The sequence below is a fragment of the Phacochoerus africanus genome, chromosome 3 (assembly GCF_016906955.1).
Source record: "Phacochoerus africanus isolate WHEZ1 chromosome 3, ROS_Pafr_v1, whole genome shotgun sequence".
Lineage (NCBI taxonomy): Eukaryota > Metazoa > Chordata > Mammalia > Artiodactyla > Suidae > Phacochoerus > Phacochoerus africanus.
This window is the reverse complement of record NC_062546.1, coordinates 112,509,873-112,527,377: the sequence shown is the minus strand read 5'-3', so window position 1 is coordinate 112,527,377 and position 17,505 is coordinate 112,509,873. Positions and strand designations below refer to the sequence as shown.

Sequence of the window (17,505 nt, the reverse complement as noted above, 5' to 3'; positions counted from 1 at the left end):
GAGAATTTATCCATTTCTCCTAGGTTGTCCAAGTGGTTCATGTATGATTGTTTATAGTAGTCTCTTATGATCCTTTATTTTTTTGTAGTATTGGTTTAAGTATATCCTCTGGTTTGTCATTTTTAAAATTAGAGTACTCTCCCTTTTTTTATTCTTGGAGAGTCTAGCTAAATCTCAATTTAAATTTTTTTTTCAAAGAAATATCTCATTGATTTTTTTCTATTATCTTTTTTTGTCTCTCTTTCATCAATTTCTACTCTGATTTTTATTATTTCCTTTTATGTACTAATTTTGCCTTAACTTCCTTTTCTAGTTCCTGGAGGTATAAAGTTAGGTTGTTTATCTGATCTTTTTATTCTTTTCTTGATATAGGCACTTATCACCATGAACTTCCTACTTATAACTGCTTTGTCTGCATCCCATATTTTTTGTTAGGTTGTATTTCCATTCTTCTTATTCTCAAGGTACTTTCTCATTTCTCTTTGATTTCTTCATTGGCACATGGTTGTTCAGCAGCATGTTGTTTAGTCTTCATGTACTTGAAAATTTTACAGTTTCTTTTAATTTCCTTTTGTAACTGATGCCATTGGTGTCAGAACAGATGCTTGATATGATTTCTATCTTCTTCAATTTGTTGAGCCTTATTTTGTGGCCTAACATATGATCTATCCTGGAGAATGTTTCACCTGCACTTGAAAAGACTATAAGTTTTGTCTCTTTTGGGTGGATAGACCAGATGCTTGTCAGTCTGTCTGGTCTAAGATGTCATTTAAAGTCAATGTTTCCTTGTCAACCTCTGTCTGGATGATCTATCCAGTGAAGTATGTAAGTTCTTAAAGTTTCCTACTATTATTGGATCACTGTTTGTTTCTCCTTTTATTTTGTTAATATTTGCTTTATGTATTTAGGTGCTCCATGTTGAGTGCATACCTATGTACAAATGCTGTATTTTATTGAATTCTTATTGAACTGTCCCTTATATCAACAAGTAATACCCTTCTTTGTCTCTTACTATAGTATTTGTTTTAAAGTCTATTTTGTTGGATATAAGTATAGCCACCCAAGTTTTCTTTTGATTTTCAATTATGTGGAATATCTTTTTCCATCCCTTCACTTTTAGTCGGTGTGTTCTTACCTCTGAAGGGAATCATCTGTAAGTAGGATAGGGATGGGTCTTGTTTTTCATCCATCATCCACTTGGTCTTTTGATTGCAGAATTTGATGTATTTGCTTTAAGAGTAATTATTGATAGGTATGCACTTATTGTCATTTTGTTTCTTAGTTTCTGACTGTTTTGTAGTTCCTCTGTTGCTTTCCTCTTTTCTTCCTCTCTTCCTTCGTTTTTCATTGTGGGTTCACTTTGGTCATATGCTAAGACTCCTTTCTTTTTATCTTTTGTGAATCTACATTTTTAAAAAATATTTTATTGCTTTGTGTTTACAATGAGGCTTACATATAACAACATACTTCTATAACATTTTATTTTAAATAGAAACATTTTATTTTAAATAGAAAATTTAGATGTAGATGTAAATTTTATTTTAAATAGAAAATTTAGATGTAGATGTATCCGAACACTCTTCTTAGGACATTTTTACTCTCTCCTAACACGTTTTGTTTTGATATCACATTTTGCATATTTTTATCTTGTATATACCTTATCAAATTATTATAGTTATCATTATTTTCACTACTTTTGACAGTTAACCTTCCTACCATGTTGATAAATGATTAATCACCCACATTACAGATAAGATTATTCTGAATTTCAGTATATATTTAGCTTTCCCATCTAGATGCATACTTCATATGTTTCCCTGGAACTAATTTTAGTGCCTTTTCTCCAGATTAAAGATTTCCCTTTATTATTTGTCCTAAGGCTGGTCTAGTGGTGATCAACTCATTTAGCTTTTGTTTGTCTGTAAAACTCTTTATCTCTCCTTCATTTCTGGATGACAACCTTGAGTATTTTCTTACTTCAGCATTTTGAATATGCCACACCACCACTCACTGGTAGGTAATTTGTCTGCTGAAAAATCTGCTCGTGTCCTTATTAGGGGTGCCCTTGTATGTAACAAGTTGTTTTTCTCCAGCTATTTTTAAGACTCTCTTTGTAACAATTGTAGTTGGAGAGGTAGTTCATGGCCAGCTATCACCCAGGGTACTGTGCAGATAGCAGACTGGAACATACCCCAGATATCCTATGAAACAGGCCTATTTGCTTGTCCAGGGGATTTTTCCCAAGAGGCAGACTTCTTGTTGGCACACATCTTGGGCCCTACGGTGATTCTGTCAATTAACAGAGGCTGAAGGACCTAATTTTTCACTCTCCCCCTACCTTGCTCCAGCTCATGGTTCTTTTCCCAGAAGGAGCCTTGCCTGGCATCTTGATTTTTGTTGCTGCTGCCTAGGAACATATGTAGATTGCATGGTTCTAGTGGCAAGCAGGACTTATACTCCTGGGTACCACAGGATGGTAACCTACAGAGAAAGAGTTTCAATCAGTTACCACCTGCAGGGCACAGCAAGAGACCTCTGTTAAAACTCCCCAACTGGAGATACTGGTGCTCTACAACATGAGAGGAAGACCTTGGAGAGAATTCCCATCCTCCAAGGCCTCTGAAAAGGATAACAGTAGGCCTCTGGATGTGTGTTTAATTAGAAGCCTGCCCCTCAGGCCACAGCTATGAAGATAACAGGCTTCATTCAGAGAAATTCTTCACTCCTAGGACTGTGCCCTTTTGTTATGCCCTGGGGGTGGTAGCTGTTTAAGAAATCTTTCTCCATTGATTACAATCTTGTGGGACCTACAAATTTAAAATCAGCTGGCCACCAGAGCCAAGCAATCTAGAGCTATCCTGTGGGTGGCTACTGCAAAAATCAGGGTGTCAGAGGAGGGGACTAGCTCCTTTCAAGAACACAGCAAGCCATAGCTAGGCAGCAGGAGAGCAGAGGGATGGCATCTACCAGCTTCCATCTCTGGGGAGTACCGTAGCCAGCCCCTAGATGTGCACTCAGAGGCTTCAACTTCCAACCAACACTGTAGCCTCAGGAAATATGCCTCTTTCACATAAAGTCTGGGTACCTTTCAATAGGCTGCCTCAGCATTGGTCCCTGTGGTAGGGGAGTTCAATATTTTAAGATTCATTTCTCAGTTCACTATAGGAGAAGTGTTGTGCATGTCATCTGTGTAAGTCTAATTGTTTTTCAAAGCTACATATTTTGGGGCTCATGTCTCAGTTTGCAGGTCTTCAAAGTTAGGGTGTCCAATGTGTTCAAGCCCTTTGATCCTCAGAGAGAATCTCTTGGTTTGAGCTCCCTCCTGATTGTGAGTCATCTTGCTGGGGGTAGGAATTATGATGAGCTTGGTTCCTAGCCTCTCCTACTCTCTTTGATGTGGGTTTCTTCTCATTGTACTATTTGTAGTCCAGTGCTAGTTTTGGGGGGATTGGGGGTTTGGTTTTTTCTGCGGAAATTGTTCTCTATTTCTACATTTGTTCAATATCTACAATTAACATCTATATTTGTTCTACATCTACATTTGTTCTGCAGTTGTTCTCCATCTATAAAATGTAGCCATAGAGTTGGTTTGTCCTAGGGAGGACAAGAGTTCTGGTTCTTCCTCACTCACCATCTCGAGCCAGAATACTCATAAATAATTCTTGACATCTCCCTTTCTCTCAGTTGTATGAAATCGCTATGGATAATATCAGACTCATCATTTCCCAAATATTGCTGCCAGAGGTACTCCAGCTCTTTCCTCAAAACTCACCAGCCCTCGCCTTTAGCAGGAGTCTCCTTGCTGAAAACCTGCCCACCCTCACCTTCAACAGGAGTTGAAAAAAAATCTTTAAGGTAAAGAGTCCATTGATTAGAGAGGAAATTACAAACAACAAAAAACCCCAGAGGGAACCAGCTGGGACCAAGATGGTGATGAATCTGACCTCCAACTGACCCTGAATCCCATTATACATTGATTTTATTATATTAGCTTAGAAAATGACACACCTATCAGTGGCCATAACTGGACATTAAGGACTAAAAAGGATAAAAAGAGGGTGGTACCCCACTCCCTTGAAAAAGCCTTCCTCCTTCCCCAGTAGACTAATGCATATGCCTCCAGATCATTACTCTCACTCCTCTCCCTTTTTTGTCTTTACTCTTTCAAATTAAATCTCTCACACCCTGTGGGTGAGAACTTGATTTGCGAATTTAGTTCCTGCTTTTCCACCCTCTGCCCACTCAATAAACCTTGTGTGGTGTAGCTCTCACTTTAGGTCTTCTTATTCTGCTGCTCAAACAAAACAAAAACAGAACCTTCAGAAGACCAGGCAGAGAGCCTAGGTTCAGTACAATTTAATTCAGTAACAGTAATACTATAACGTTGTTTTCCCTGATATACTTAACATTCGTGTTACAACATAGATTTTATTATCCATACTGCACAAATAAATTAAATTTTGTTTTGCCTTTATCATAAAAATCCCAGTATCTGCATTGTGATTGATTAATTTGGCTCTTTTCTACATTTCCTATTACCTCCTGGACTTCCTCCTCTGACTCAGTGTTGTTTAACCTCATGGTATGTGACTTTCTTAATTTAAAAATTTCTATGCCTAGAATATTCTTCCTAATAGTTGTAGCTACTTCTAGTGTTTGTTTTATCCTCTCGTATCTCCTTTCTCCAGTCTTTTGAGCTTTTAAAACTTCTGCTGTCCAAGCATCACTTGACCTGCTTTCCATGAAAAGTTTTCAGCAAGTTCTTTATATGACCAGATTCATTTCTTTTCTTTTCTTTTTCTTTTTTCTTTTTTTTAGGGTTGCACCATTGACATATGGAAGTTCCCAGGCTAGGGGTCCAATTGGAGCTACAACTGCCAGCTTATGCCACAGCCACAGAAACACCTGATCCAAGCCTTACACCACAGCTTGTAGCAACACCAAATCCTTAACCCACTGAGTGAGACCAGCATCAAAGCCATATCCTCATGGATACTGGTTTGGTTTTTAACCTGCTAAGCCACAGTGAGAACTCCCAGATTCATTTCTTCTCTTTCAGTTCCCAACTTAAGTTTTCCCTCAGAAAACTTCCTAGACTACTTTATCAGAAAGTTTCTCCTCTCATGTATTCCCTTTTTATTCCCCTCTTGGTGCTTATCATAAGCTGTTTAAATTTTATTTATTCTTATGTCCATTTTTAATGGTGTGTCCCTGATGGACTAATATATGCAGCCCTTTTCAATCGTGTTAACCACTTGTAAGATGAACTAACACAATATGTGTGACACAGCATATGCTTTAAAACTTTTCTTGATTGAATGAACGAATTTCACTCCAAGATTCTAATACACCACAGAGTCATTACCAACCTCCACTTTCTCTCAATACATCAAGACTGAATATAGAATTATGAAGCACACTTCCTGCAATATCGAATACTCATTATCTTTAATAAACTTTAAAACAACTTATATGTACTTAATTAAAATATTATCATTCAAGTTATATTGAAAGAAATTGTACATCAAAGGCTGGAAACATTTCCCAAAAGAGACAAGGATTTGATAAAACTTACATTGCTTCAGGATTCATTATGCATATATTTCCTGGACAGTAACAATTGTAGATGTCACTTTTGTATGTTAATCCCAGGTTAATTCCAATCAACTGTGCCAAAATAACTGAAAATGCCTCTAAACTTATCATCTTTGGATACTAAATAGAAAAAAAAAAAAACATACACAGAAGTTGCTTGAATTTTTTTTCCACCTTTAATCTTTTCAAATAATTGTGGCCATATTACCTAAATACATGGACTCACTTAAAATACTCATATACCAGGCTCATTATTTTTTTAGAAATATAAAAAAGTCGAATTTTGTTATTATTTTTGAGTAATAGTATTTTCAATCCAAATGGCTTTGACAAATAACAAAATAAGAGTAATATTATCATGTTTTCATGACACATACTGATTTAATTCCAATAAACTTAAGGGTTTAATTGAAAATCAGTTTTGACTTCAGCAATAGTTTTAGGAAAGCAAAAAAAAAAAATTTTTTTTTCTAAAGGTAGAATACTGGTCTTAAAAAAATAAAACTTGAGGAGTTCCCACTGTGGCACAGTGGAAACAAATCCAACGGGGAACCATGAGGTTGTGGGTTCGATCCCTGGCCTTGCTCAGTGGGTTAAGGATCCGGCAGCATTGCCGTGAGCTGTGGTGTAGGTCGCAGATGTGGCTCAGATCTGGCGTTGTTGTGGCTCTGGTGTAGGCCAGCAGCTGTAGCTCTGATTAGACCCCTAAGCTGGGAAACTCCATATGCCACAGGTGTGGCACTAAAAAGCAAAATAAATAAATAAATAAATAAATAAATAAATAAATAAATAAATAAAATAAAACTTGAGAAGTAGTGATATAAGCAACACACAAAGCCCTGGTTGATAATCAATGATGTTTCTACCATCAATATAGTTTTGCCTTTTCAAGAAGGTCATAGAGTTGGAATCATACAGTGTGGAGCCTTTTCAAATTGGTTTCTTTCACTTAACCACTATGTGTCTAAGAGCCTTCCATGTCTTTTAATTGCTTGATGGCTAATTTTTTATTTTCTTTTTAATTTCTCTTATTTTTTACTTTTTCACTTTTTTTTTAGGGCTGCACCTGCACCATATGGAAGTTCCCAGAATGGGGGTCAAATCAGAGCTGTAGCTGCTGGCCTACACCACAGCCACAGCGATGCCAGATCTGAGCCACCTCTGTGACCTACACCACAGCTCACAGCAACGATGGATCCTTAACCTACTGAGCAAGGTGCACTGTCACCATGAAATATTATTAAGCCATAAAAATAGTGAAATCCTGGAATTTTCAACAATACAGATGAACCTGGATGTAATATTCTAAATGAAGTAAGCCAGACAGCGACAAATATTATATGATCTTCCTTACATGTGGGGCCTAAAAATATCATACTCACAGAAGCAGAGAGTAGAATGATGGTTGCCAAGGTTCAGAGATGTGGAAAATGGGGCAATTTGGTCAAAGGGTAAACACTTTCATTTAAGCAAGATGAAAAATGTTGAATGTCTGTTTCACAGCAATGTAAATGGACTTGGCATTATTGCACAATGCACTTAAAATAGTTAAGATGGTAAATTTTATGTAATGTGTATTTTTCCACAATAAAAAACTATTTAAAAATGATAACACTTGAGACTTAAAGTAAAATTACAGCATTTTATAAAAATATAAATTTTATAAAAATGGCAGATGTGATATATGTACTTTTGCTCCTTAAAGTGGAAATCAAAATGTGATACAATTAATGAAGAGATGAGAATAAAATGCTTACCAGAGCAATTCCTGCAGCAAACTTGGGATTGCATGCCATTCCGTGATATGTTGCTCCTATGTAATTAGGATGGTCCCTATAACTAAATAATAAAAGTTTTCTTGTGGATAAAAGCACTTTAAATTATTAATAACTTAATATTTTAAGAATTTGATTCATCAATAAAGCTGTTTTTTTTTTAAGTGAGTATTACATATCATGTCTAAAGCTTTTAATCATTTTATGTTTGGGTAATCTCCCAGAGTCCCTACAAAGTTCTAAAGGCAACTTTAACATTATATGATACACAACCCCAAATCCAGAAGTAACTAATGCTTCCCAAAATGAATCACCATAGTTGTCAACAATGGATTCTAAGATTTAGCATCACTGCCATGATTTGCATATAGTAAACCCCCTTAGAGTGCATGGAAAGGGTTGGACTGGAGGACAGAAAGCAAAAGAGACAATATGCAGCACAGTCTCTAGGAAAATAAGAGATGGGACATAGAAAGTGTCGTCACATATTTCAGTTCCTGGTGAATTCTGCTTCTGAACCCCCAAACTTGATAACCTATAGATTTATAAATGTATTCCATGCTGATCTTGAGAACCATCATTTTGTTTTTATTTCCACCTAAAATAATCAAGTTAGTAAAAAAAAAAATCTATATGAAGATTCTTGAAAGATACAGTGCAAGCAGTAAATAGCTTCACCTTAGGTCAGGACAGAAATACCATAAGGTCACCACATTCCTGTATTCATGTTTTGTTAACCTAATCAGCTTTATACTTAGGTTATGATTGGATTGTTAACTAACTTACGATTTCTTTAAAGTGATGGATTCAATTATTTACCTCAAAGAAAATCTTTAAAATCTGAGAGGCCCTATGTTTTCCTGAGGCTTTCCATGTTTTTAGTTTTTCACAATTCCATGGGTAAGCAGCCCAATCTGATAATGATGGCTTTAATATCTCACAACAATATTAGATTTTTATAGCTTGCGTTTTGCCAACATAGTACTCACATAATCTTCTTTTGAGTAGTCTTGTCATTATAAATAATGAATTTGGGATATAATTTTGATAGTTAACTTATAAACAATTTGATAAACCCTACACCAATTAAAATAAATTACTTACATCAACAAGTATGCCATATCATGGGACCTTTGGAATAATTTTTTTTCTTTCCATGACACAAATTTTTGTAGCATTTCATTAGCATCCCCATTAGTTAAAATCTTATTTTTATCTGACCAGAGCTCCAGAGAAGTTAACATAATAGTCATTTTAAGCTGGGAAAACATCTGAAAACATGAGATACATGATAAATGGTTTTAGCCAGTCCTAAACATAGCATTATATCTCTAAATGTTATGTTAATACATTTTATTGACTACTTTGGGGAAATGAAATGACTGGTGGAAGAACCTAGTTGGGAGGACTATCCTTTTTATAAATGTGTGTATGCTATTATTCGAATGATGGTACTGTATTAACAGGTATGTTCCTTATTGAAACATGAACGTCAATACTTACATTGTTGATAAGGCTAAAGATATAGACAACTTTCTCAGATGCAAGTGCCACTTCAGAGCCCATATAATCATACTGAAAGACAAAATTTATTTTTTAATCACTAGTGAAAATGACTAAATTAATACATTTAATGGATCTAAAATGTTAAAATAATTTAGTGCACTTGAGTGACAGGACAAAAGCAGAATTAAGATTTAACAAGGGCTTAGTAAATTTTAGGCGCAAACCTAGGGACTTTATATATTAGTTAATAATATTAAAATATGACAGTGTGATTATCTTCCTCTTTACACATGTAATCATTTAGGAACAAAAGTTAAGGTTCCAAGATTGCAAAAGCCACAAGATTAAGAACCAAGACTCCAATCTCTAACTGAACCCCTAAGTCTTTTTTTTTGGTTTGCTATAGAGTGCTGCATCTTTTGTCTTCATTCCAGTAAGAAAACATGACTACAAATCCTGGATGAAAAACACACTTTCTAAGCACAGAGCTCTCAGTACCACAACAGTGAATAATTTCAAGAACATGTTCTCATGCAAGGGAACAAAATTCACAACATTTTCTCTGAAACATTTCTAGTTTTGTGCACACACACACCTCTTAGCTTACTTATAATTAATAGGATTGCAGTACAATATATATATAAATCAAAAGTTAACAGAATTAGATATATAAAATTACAATCATAGTGAGGGATTTTAATATAGTTCTCATAGTCATTAACAGATCAAGCAGACAAATTTACAGCAATGATATTCAAGATTTAACAAGTCAAGCAAACTTTGGGTAAAATACACATATATATAAAAGCTCATGTAAAATGAGATACGTATTTTTAAGCATATCTGAGCATTTTATATAAATCAAAACCATTTCTTCGAATACAAAATGTAGTGTCATATAGATCACACTGTCCAATCACAACATAACCAAATCATACTAAACTTGATAAAAAGTATTTCTGTGATGGGTATTTTTATTTAGATGGATAACTTGATCATATACACACATATACACACACACACACACATACATAAAAGACTTTTTTTTTGGTCTTTTTAGGGCCACACCCTCGGCAATAAGATCTTATTCTAGGTAAATGTGCAGTGATGAGAAGCTACAAATGCAACTTACAACTTACATTCACATAGAGCACAAATGATAAAGGGGTAAATGTTAATAAATCCGCATAAGGAGAATATAGGTGTTCCTTGTATTTTCTTATTCTTGCATCTTTTTTGAAATTTGGAAAATGTTTCCAAATAAAATATTTAAAAAGTAGAAACACAATGATGGTCAATTCAGATAAGCAATAACTGAGGAGAATTCATTAACATATTAAACAGAAAAATCAGAGACACCAACATGTCAGAAGGAATGTAGACCTTTGGAAACAGGAAATATGAAATAGTTTTCTCCTTTCCTTAATTCCTTCAAATGACATTTGGATATTTAATTTAAAATAATTTATTTTGTGGTTTATAACAAATGGAGAAATAAGACATATTGCTAATAACTTCATAAAGGGGTTAAATGGAATTTTACTGTAAGGTGCCTACATTTAAAAAAAACTTAATTTAAACATGTGATGTACAATATTATAAAGTACAGCTATACATCACGGTGATTCACAATTTTTAAAGGTTATACTCTATTTATGGTTCCTACAAAATATTGGCTATATATTGTAGAATATATCCTTGTAGGATATTTATTTTATACATACCAGTTTATAACTCTTAATCCCTGTCTCTATCTTGACCCTCTCCCATCCCTCTCTCCCTTGGAAATCATTACTTTGTTCTGTGCGTCTGTTACATTTTTGTTATATTCACTAGTTTGGTTTATGTTTTAGATTCCTCATATCAGTGATATCATACAGTATTTGTCTTTCTCTGCAGACTTATTTCAGTCAGCGTTATACCCTTCCTTGGGAAAACATCTATTCAATTCTTCTCCCCATTTTTTATTTGGGTTGTTTGGATTTTTGATTTTGAAATTGATGAGCTGTTCAGATATTCTGCATGTTAACCTTTATCAGTTATATAATACGTAAATATTTTCTCCAGTTCAGTTTTTATGGAAAAAAATCATAAAGATCAAAACAGTAAGTGAAATAGACAATAAAAGAATCAATAGACTATTTCAACCCTGCATTGTACTCTTCTTCACTCATGATTATTGTTTTTTACATCATATTTTACATCTAATTGCTTCATGCATCTCTTAATGGCTGATTGAGGATGTAGATGATTTTACTATTTTTGTCTTTTAACCTTCCTTTTAGCTTTATGCATGAGATGATTTTCTACCTTTATGATATGTTTGCCTTGACTGATCATCTTTTTACTTTCATAATTTTCAGGTTTCTCATTTTGGACTTTCCTTGTTCTTAGAGAAACTGCTTTAACATTTCTTGTAATGCTGGTTTTGTGGTGTTGAGCTTTTACATGTGTGTAGAGATTTTGACCTCTACATCAAATTGGACTGAGAGCCTTCTTGGTTAGAGCATTTTTAGCTGCAGGTTTTTCACTTTCAAATTTTATATATATTGTGCTACTCCTTTCTGGCCTACAGAGTTTCTTCTTTCTGCCAGCCTACGCCACAGCTATAGCAGATTGGGATCTGAGCCACATCTGCGATCTACACCGCAGTTCATGGCAATGCTGGATCCTTAATCCACTGAGCAGGGCCAGGGATCAAACCCACATCCTCTTGGATACTAGTCAGGTTCGTTTCAGCTGAGCCACAACAAGAACCCCTGGCCTGCAGTGTTTGAAATATTTAGATGATATGTAATAAAACACTGCAAAATAACTTACAAACTATCACATAAAATAAAATAAAGCCATATGAACATAAACATACAGGTGTTTATGTATTAAGACCAAGCTATATCTATACATAATTTATATCCTTCTAATAAAATTACATGTACATTTGAATTATTTTATCCATCATAATTCCTGATATTACTTTTATAAAAGTTACTGAAAAGTCTGAATATTTCCTTTTATAAAAAAATTAAAACATCATGACACTTATGCAAAGGGTCAGTGATAATGGACAAAGCAGGTTTTTTAACTTCATGCCCATATGTCTTTGTTAAAATTAGTTGTATAAACAAAAAGTTCCATAATCAAATAAGTGTTTCTATGAATTAGTCTTTCCCCTTTTAAAATACGGAACTTCTAGACAACCCAAGCAATTATAAAGCATAAAATAATCTTACCAAAGATACAATTAATAAGAAGGATCTTCAATTTAGTAATAAATGAAATAGCTTTAGAATGGAAATTGATAAGGAAGAGTTTCACCACAATTTTGGCTGGATCCAGAAGAATATGCAACTAGTCATAACCTAATAATTTACAGTGCAATAGAATCTTCCCTTAAGTACAAAGTTATATGTTATGGCTAGAATTCTATACTGATTGGGAAATCAATGCCATAAATACTGGCCCCCCTTATGCCAATGTAAAGGCAAATGACAACATTTTTATGTCCTGTTACAGTGAAATATATATTTTGAAAAGAGTAAAATATATCTGCATTGCAAAGAATTAATAATTCTTTTACATATAAGCTCTCAAATACAAAAAAGACATGAAAACATCAATAATGCATACCAAGGCTTTATCTATAATCACTTGTATTTTCAGAATTCTTTTCAATAGCACATCTGATTTTTTCTGCAAAACAGAGTACGAATTAAATACATTTAAAAAGTCTTTCTGCTGTTTGTAATTATCATGTACATTATATTGTTTTATATATACATATACACCCACATACAGAGGGATAGATAGATAGATAGATAGATAGATAGACCTAAAGATATAGATACTAGAAAAATAAGAGGATCAAAACCCACTGAGTAAATAAACAGAAGAGATTCTGAATAAAAATTTTAGGAACAAATCAGAAGCTTTTATCTTATATTCTTGATAATCAGAAATCCTCAAAAAAGTTACTAAAACAAGGGAGAATCCATGTTTCTTCCTTCTCAAAACATTCTTTCAGTTCCCTACCCCCACCTTCAAGCTAAACAAACTCCCATCCACTTCCCCCCAGCATTGTCTCTATTTTTCATTATTTTTGTGCTTGCTATTATTTATATTAACTTCACTTTACCCTCAATAAAACACATCTATTTTAACAATACAGTTCCATGAATTTGTAGCAATGTATACACCCATGCAACCATTTCCCCAAGTAAGATCAATAATGCTTCAGTCAACTTCGTCCCAGTCAATAGCCTACATGTCGGAGAGCAATCACTGACCTGCTTTTTCACCATAGGTTAGAATAATTTATCCTAGAATTCCATAAAAATGGAGCCACATGGCATGTCGTCTTCTACTCTGGCCTTCTTTCACTCAGCACTCATCTGTGTGGCTGAGATTATCAATAATTCATTCATTTTCATTGTTATGAAGTGTGCCATTTTAAAAACACATCACCATGTGTTTATACAGTTAATGGTTGAAGATCATTTGGATTTTATATAAACATCTTAGCTATTACAAATACAGGTACTGTAAATACCCATGTACAGTTATTTGGGCAGTTATAGTCTTTTGTTTTTCCTGGTTAAATACTTAGAGTTGGAAAATCTGATTTATATGATACTTGCATATGTGAAAAGTAGCAAAAAAGTGCCAGATTGTTTTCTAAAGTAGTTTGATCGTTGTGCATTTTCACCAAGAACTGTTAAGAGTGTCAACTCCTCCACATTCTTTTCTATATTTGGTATTGTCACTCTTCTGCATCAATCCATTCTTGTCAGTCTGAATTGATATCTCATTGAGGTTGGGTTTTTTTGTTTGTTTCTTTGTCTTTTAATGCTGCACCCGCATCATATGGAGGTTCCCAGGCTAGGGGTCCAGTTGGAACTGTGGCTGCCAGCCTACACCAGAGCCACAACAGCATGGGATCTGAGCCATGTCTGCATCCTACACCACAGCTCACGGCAACGCCGGATCTGTAACCCACTGAGGGAGGCCAGGAATCAAACTCGAGTCCTCAAGGATGCTAGTCGGGCTTGCTAACCGCTGAGCTACAATGGGAACTCCTCATTGAGATTTTAATTTTTAGTTCCCAGATGACTAATGATGTTGAACATCTTCAAAGGCTTGTGATTTATTAATTTGGTTTCTCCTAAGTCCTCTACTAGAAATTTTGTGTTTAGCTTTGATATTTAAGTCTATGCACTGGTTCAGTTTTTTGTTTTGTCTTGTTTTAAATAAATGTCAAGACGAATTTTATTCCCATGGAGATCCGGTCTTCTATCATCATGTGATGCAGAGATCATTCTCTACCTTTCAAAGTCATTAGCACCTTTGTGGATAATAATCTGGGCAATAGCACGTGGGTTTACTTCTAATCTGTTTGGTCCTGCTGTTCTAGATGTATACAATGACACCAGTAACACAATGTGTATCACCATAGCAGGGGTCAGCAAACGACAGCCCATGGCATGACCACCTGTTTTGTAGAAAACATTTTGTTGGAATAGAACCACATCCATTTGTTTCTATTGTGCCTATGCTGATTTCATGCTACAAAGGCTGAGTGAAGTAGAGATGATAGATTACATGGCCCACAGATTTACTACCTGGCTCCTTAGGAAAGAGTAAAATAAGTCCTTCATCTTGTTCTTTTTTTTTTTCAAAACTCTTTGACTCTGCTAGGACGTTTGTATCTGCTTATAAATGTGAGAACCATTTTCTCCAAAAAATGTTTTCTGGAACTTTGGCTGGGATTGCACTGAACCTACTGATCAATTTGGGAGAAATAAACGTCTTTTCTTTCTTTTGTTCCTGTGACTTTGCTAGACTTTCTTATTAGTCCTGATAGTGTTGATGGAGATTTTATAGGACTTTCTATGTAGAGGCAGGTCTCCAAAGAAATAGAGTAATTTTCAAAAAAGTACACCCTTTCTTATTATTCTTTTTCCTACTATACTATCTAGGAACTCCAGTAAAATGTTGACTGGAAGTAATGAAGGCAGACAACCCTGCATTATTCCTAATCTTAGGGTGATTTTAATTAGTTTGGGCTATGACAAATATACCATAGATAAGGTGGTTTAAACAACTAACATGTTATTTCTGACATTTCTAGAGGCTGGCAAGTTCAAGATCAAGGCACCAACAAATGTGGTCTGGGTTGTTGCTGTGGCCTGGGTTTGATCCCTTGCCCATGAACATCCACATGCTGGAAGAGTGGCCAAAAAAAAAAAAAAAAAGAAAAAAAGAAAAAAAAGAATTAGAACAAATACTCCAAGGTTACTGTACCTATACAATGAGATTTTAGGCAATTTCTTGCCTCTATTCTAATTTTATATTTTTTATCAAAATAAAACCTTTTGACAACAACAAAAAAATGCATAGCAAAAATGTTGCCATAGCAATAATCAGCAAATTTAGTACTATTATGTTAGGATGCAAATTCACTGCAGTGCTGTGCATACATGCATAAAAATAATTGCAATTAGAGATACGAGAATTTTGATTTTTGATTTACATGTTTATCTCTATTACATTTTCTAAATATTATATGACTAAACAAAAATATATTTTTTCTTCTTCTTCTTTTGGCTTTTTAGGGCCACACCTGCAGCATATGGAGGTTCCCTGGCTAGGGGCCTAATCGGAGCTACAGGGGCTGGCCTACGCCACAGCCACAGAAATGCCAGATCCGAGCTGCATCTGCTGCCTACATGGAAATGCAGGATCCTTAACCCACTGGTTCCTAGTCAGATTCGTTTCCACTATACCACAACAGGAACTCCCAGGAATAAACAAAAATATATTAAAAATTAATAGAATACAAGAGAATGTTTTATTATAATCAATATCAATTTAAGTCTGTTTTCCAAATGTAACAAATTTCAATATAAATAAGCATATCAAAAGTTGCACAAATGAAGATCTCATAAAAGTGGTCACTTACTTCTGATTTCACGAGGATTTTGAAGGGCTGATCTGGAAATTGAGTTGTAGAATGATTTTTTACTATGGGGGGAAAATCACTTTTATTATCCTTTATCTGATAAATCATATGCTCATATATAGCTGAAGATTCCAATGGTTCAATTCCATAACTGATATTCTCCAGCTGCAATAATCCCCTGAAAATTTAAATACATAAAAGGAAGTTAAAATATAAACTTCTCAGTGGTAAACGTTAATCAACATTAAATAAAAACATGATATAGAAATTTGATAGTGGCCTTTGTGTTCTAATAGCTAAGAATCATCTTATCTTACTGGATTAACTTTCAAAATCAATTTTATACCTTCTTCTATATATCATAGCATTTAAGAGTGGCTGGAGTTCTAGTGTGGCTCAGAACTAAAAATGTAACTCATACTAGTGGTAGCTTTTTCAGAATAAATTTTGTGACTGCAAGCCTAAGAGAGAGAGACAAAGAAAATAGGGGACATGATCAAAAGACAAGCAGGAAAAGAAAGTAGATCAGAAGAAACTCAATGAAAATATTTTCTTTGCCTTCACCCTACCTTTCAAAAAGTTTCTAAAACTGAAAAGGGTGCAGAGGATTGTAATCACACATATCTCCAGAATATGCCATTACCTGAGTCCGGAACAGGTGCTAACTGTCACGACTGAATTTGGAATCTCTTTGGCATACCCTTGATAAAAGCAATGGCCCTACACAGGAGTATATAAAGACACATTCATTAATGACTTGAAAATAAAAATTTTAGTTTTATCCTTACTTCCTAGACATCAACGAACATTCAGATTTTTCCACTACCATGATATTATTCACCAGATATTCCATTTCCTTGTTATCTACATACAATCTTTTCCTCTTGACCTCTTCTGTCCAGAAATAATCACAATTCCCATCCTCTCCCAAATGAATCTTGCTATATAATTCTAAGCTTTTGATGACATCCTTCTGATCTGCATCTTTTCTTTCTTACCTCCATTCCTTGAACATGCAGAATCTATAAATGCTACCTCGATGTAATTAACAACATTAATTTGACTTCAACAGTGAACATTACATTTGTTTTTTCTAAGTTTGCCCAAAATACCTTAATTGACTTTTCCTCACTATTTTCTCCTTGACATCTCACCGTATTGATCATCCTTAGTTCAAACTCTCCTTCCCATGGACTTTCACAACATTATTCTTCCCCATGATACTTTCTTTTGGTGACTATTCCTTTCTCTTCCCTTGGAAGTCCAATTATATCTAAAATCAGTCTTGTTCCTTTGTTAATCCTTTGTTAACTTTTGTGCCATCATATTATCACCTAGAAATGTGTTCACATGTCATTAGCTCCCAGACATACAGCTCTATCAGTAACCACTCACTCATCTTGATACTAGGCTTATGTCCTATCTCCCACACACTGACAGTGGCAGAGCATACCCTGCTCAAGGCCAAGCAACATCAACAGTCACTTCTGCTTGCACTAAAAAAGTATGCCACAAGTCTTCACAAAGATGTAATGTGTAAAACCAGGTACCAACTCTTTACCCAGCATCAGAGAACATTCCAGTCTATGCACCTCCTGGCCTTGCACCCAATAGGAAAAAATTATCTTCCTGTGATAATTCCCAACACCCATAACTCTAAGCAGCAAAAAGTGG

General features: G+C 34.8%; 1 protein-coding gene across 2 annotated transcripts in view; it reads right to left on the bottom strand.

The window, feature by feature from the left end:
* The window catches only part of LOC125123135 (A disintegrin and metallopeptidase domain 3-like), a 93,850-nt gene that overhangs the window by 51,895 nt on the left and 24,450 nt on the right, over positions 1 to 17,505 (bottom strand). Inside the window, exons 5-11 of one of the 2 annotated variants that reach the window (XM_047772415.1) lie at positions 16,475 to 16,551; positions 15,832 to 16,009; positions 12,504 to 12,566; positions 8,874 to 8,945; positions 8,475 to 8,641; positions 7,353 to 7,434; positions 5,576 to 5,715 (exon numbers count right to left, since the gene is read on the bottom strand). In XM_047772415.1, coding sequence (XP_047628371.1) covers positions 5,576 to 5,715; positions 7,353 to 7,434; positions 8,475 to 8,641; positions 8,874 to 8,945; positions 12,504 to 12,566; positions 15,832 to 16,009; positions 16,475 to 16,551 — 779 coding nt within the window. The remainder of the gene's footprint in view (positions 1 to 5,575; positions 5,716 to 7,352; positions 7,435 to 8,474; positions 8,642 to 8,873; positions 8,946 to 12,503; positions 12,567 to 15,831; positions 16,010 to 16,474; positions 16,552 to 17,505) is intronic. The other variant, XM_047772414.1, reaches the window with a different exon arrangement.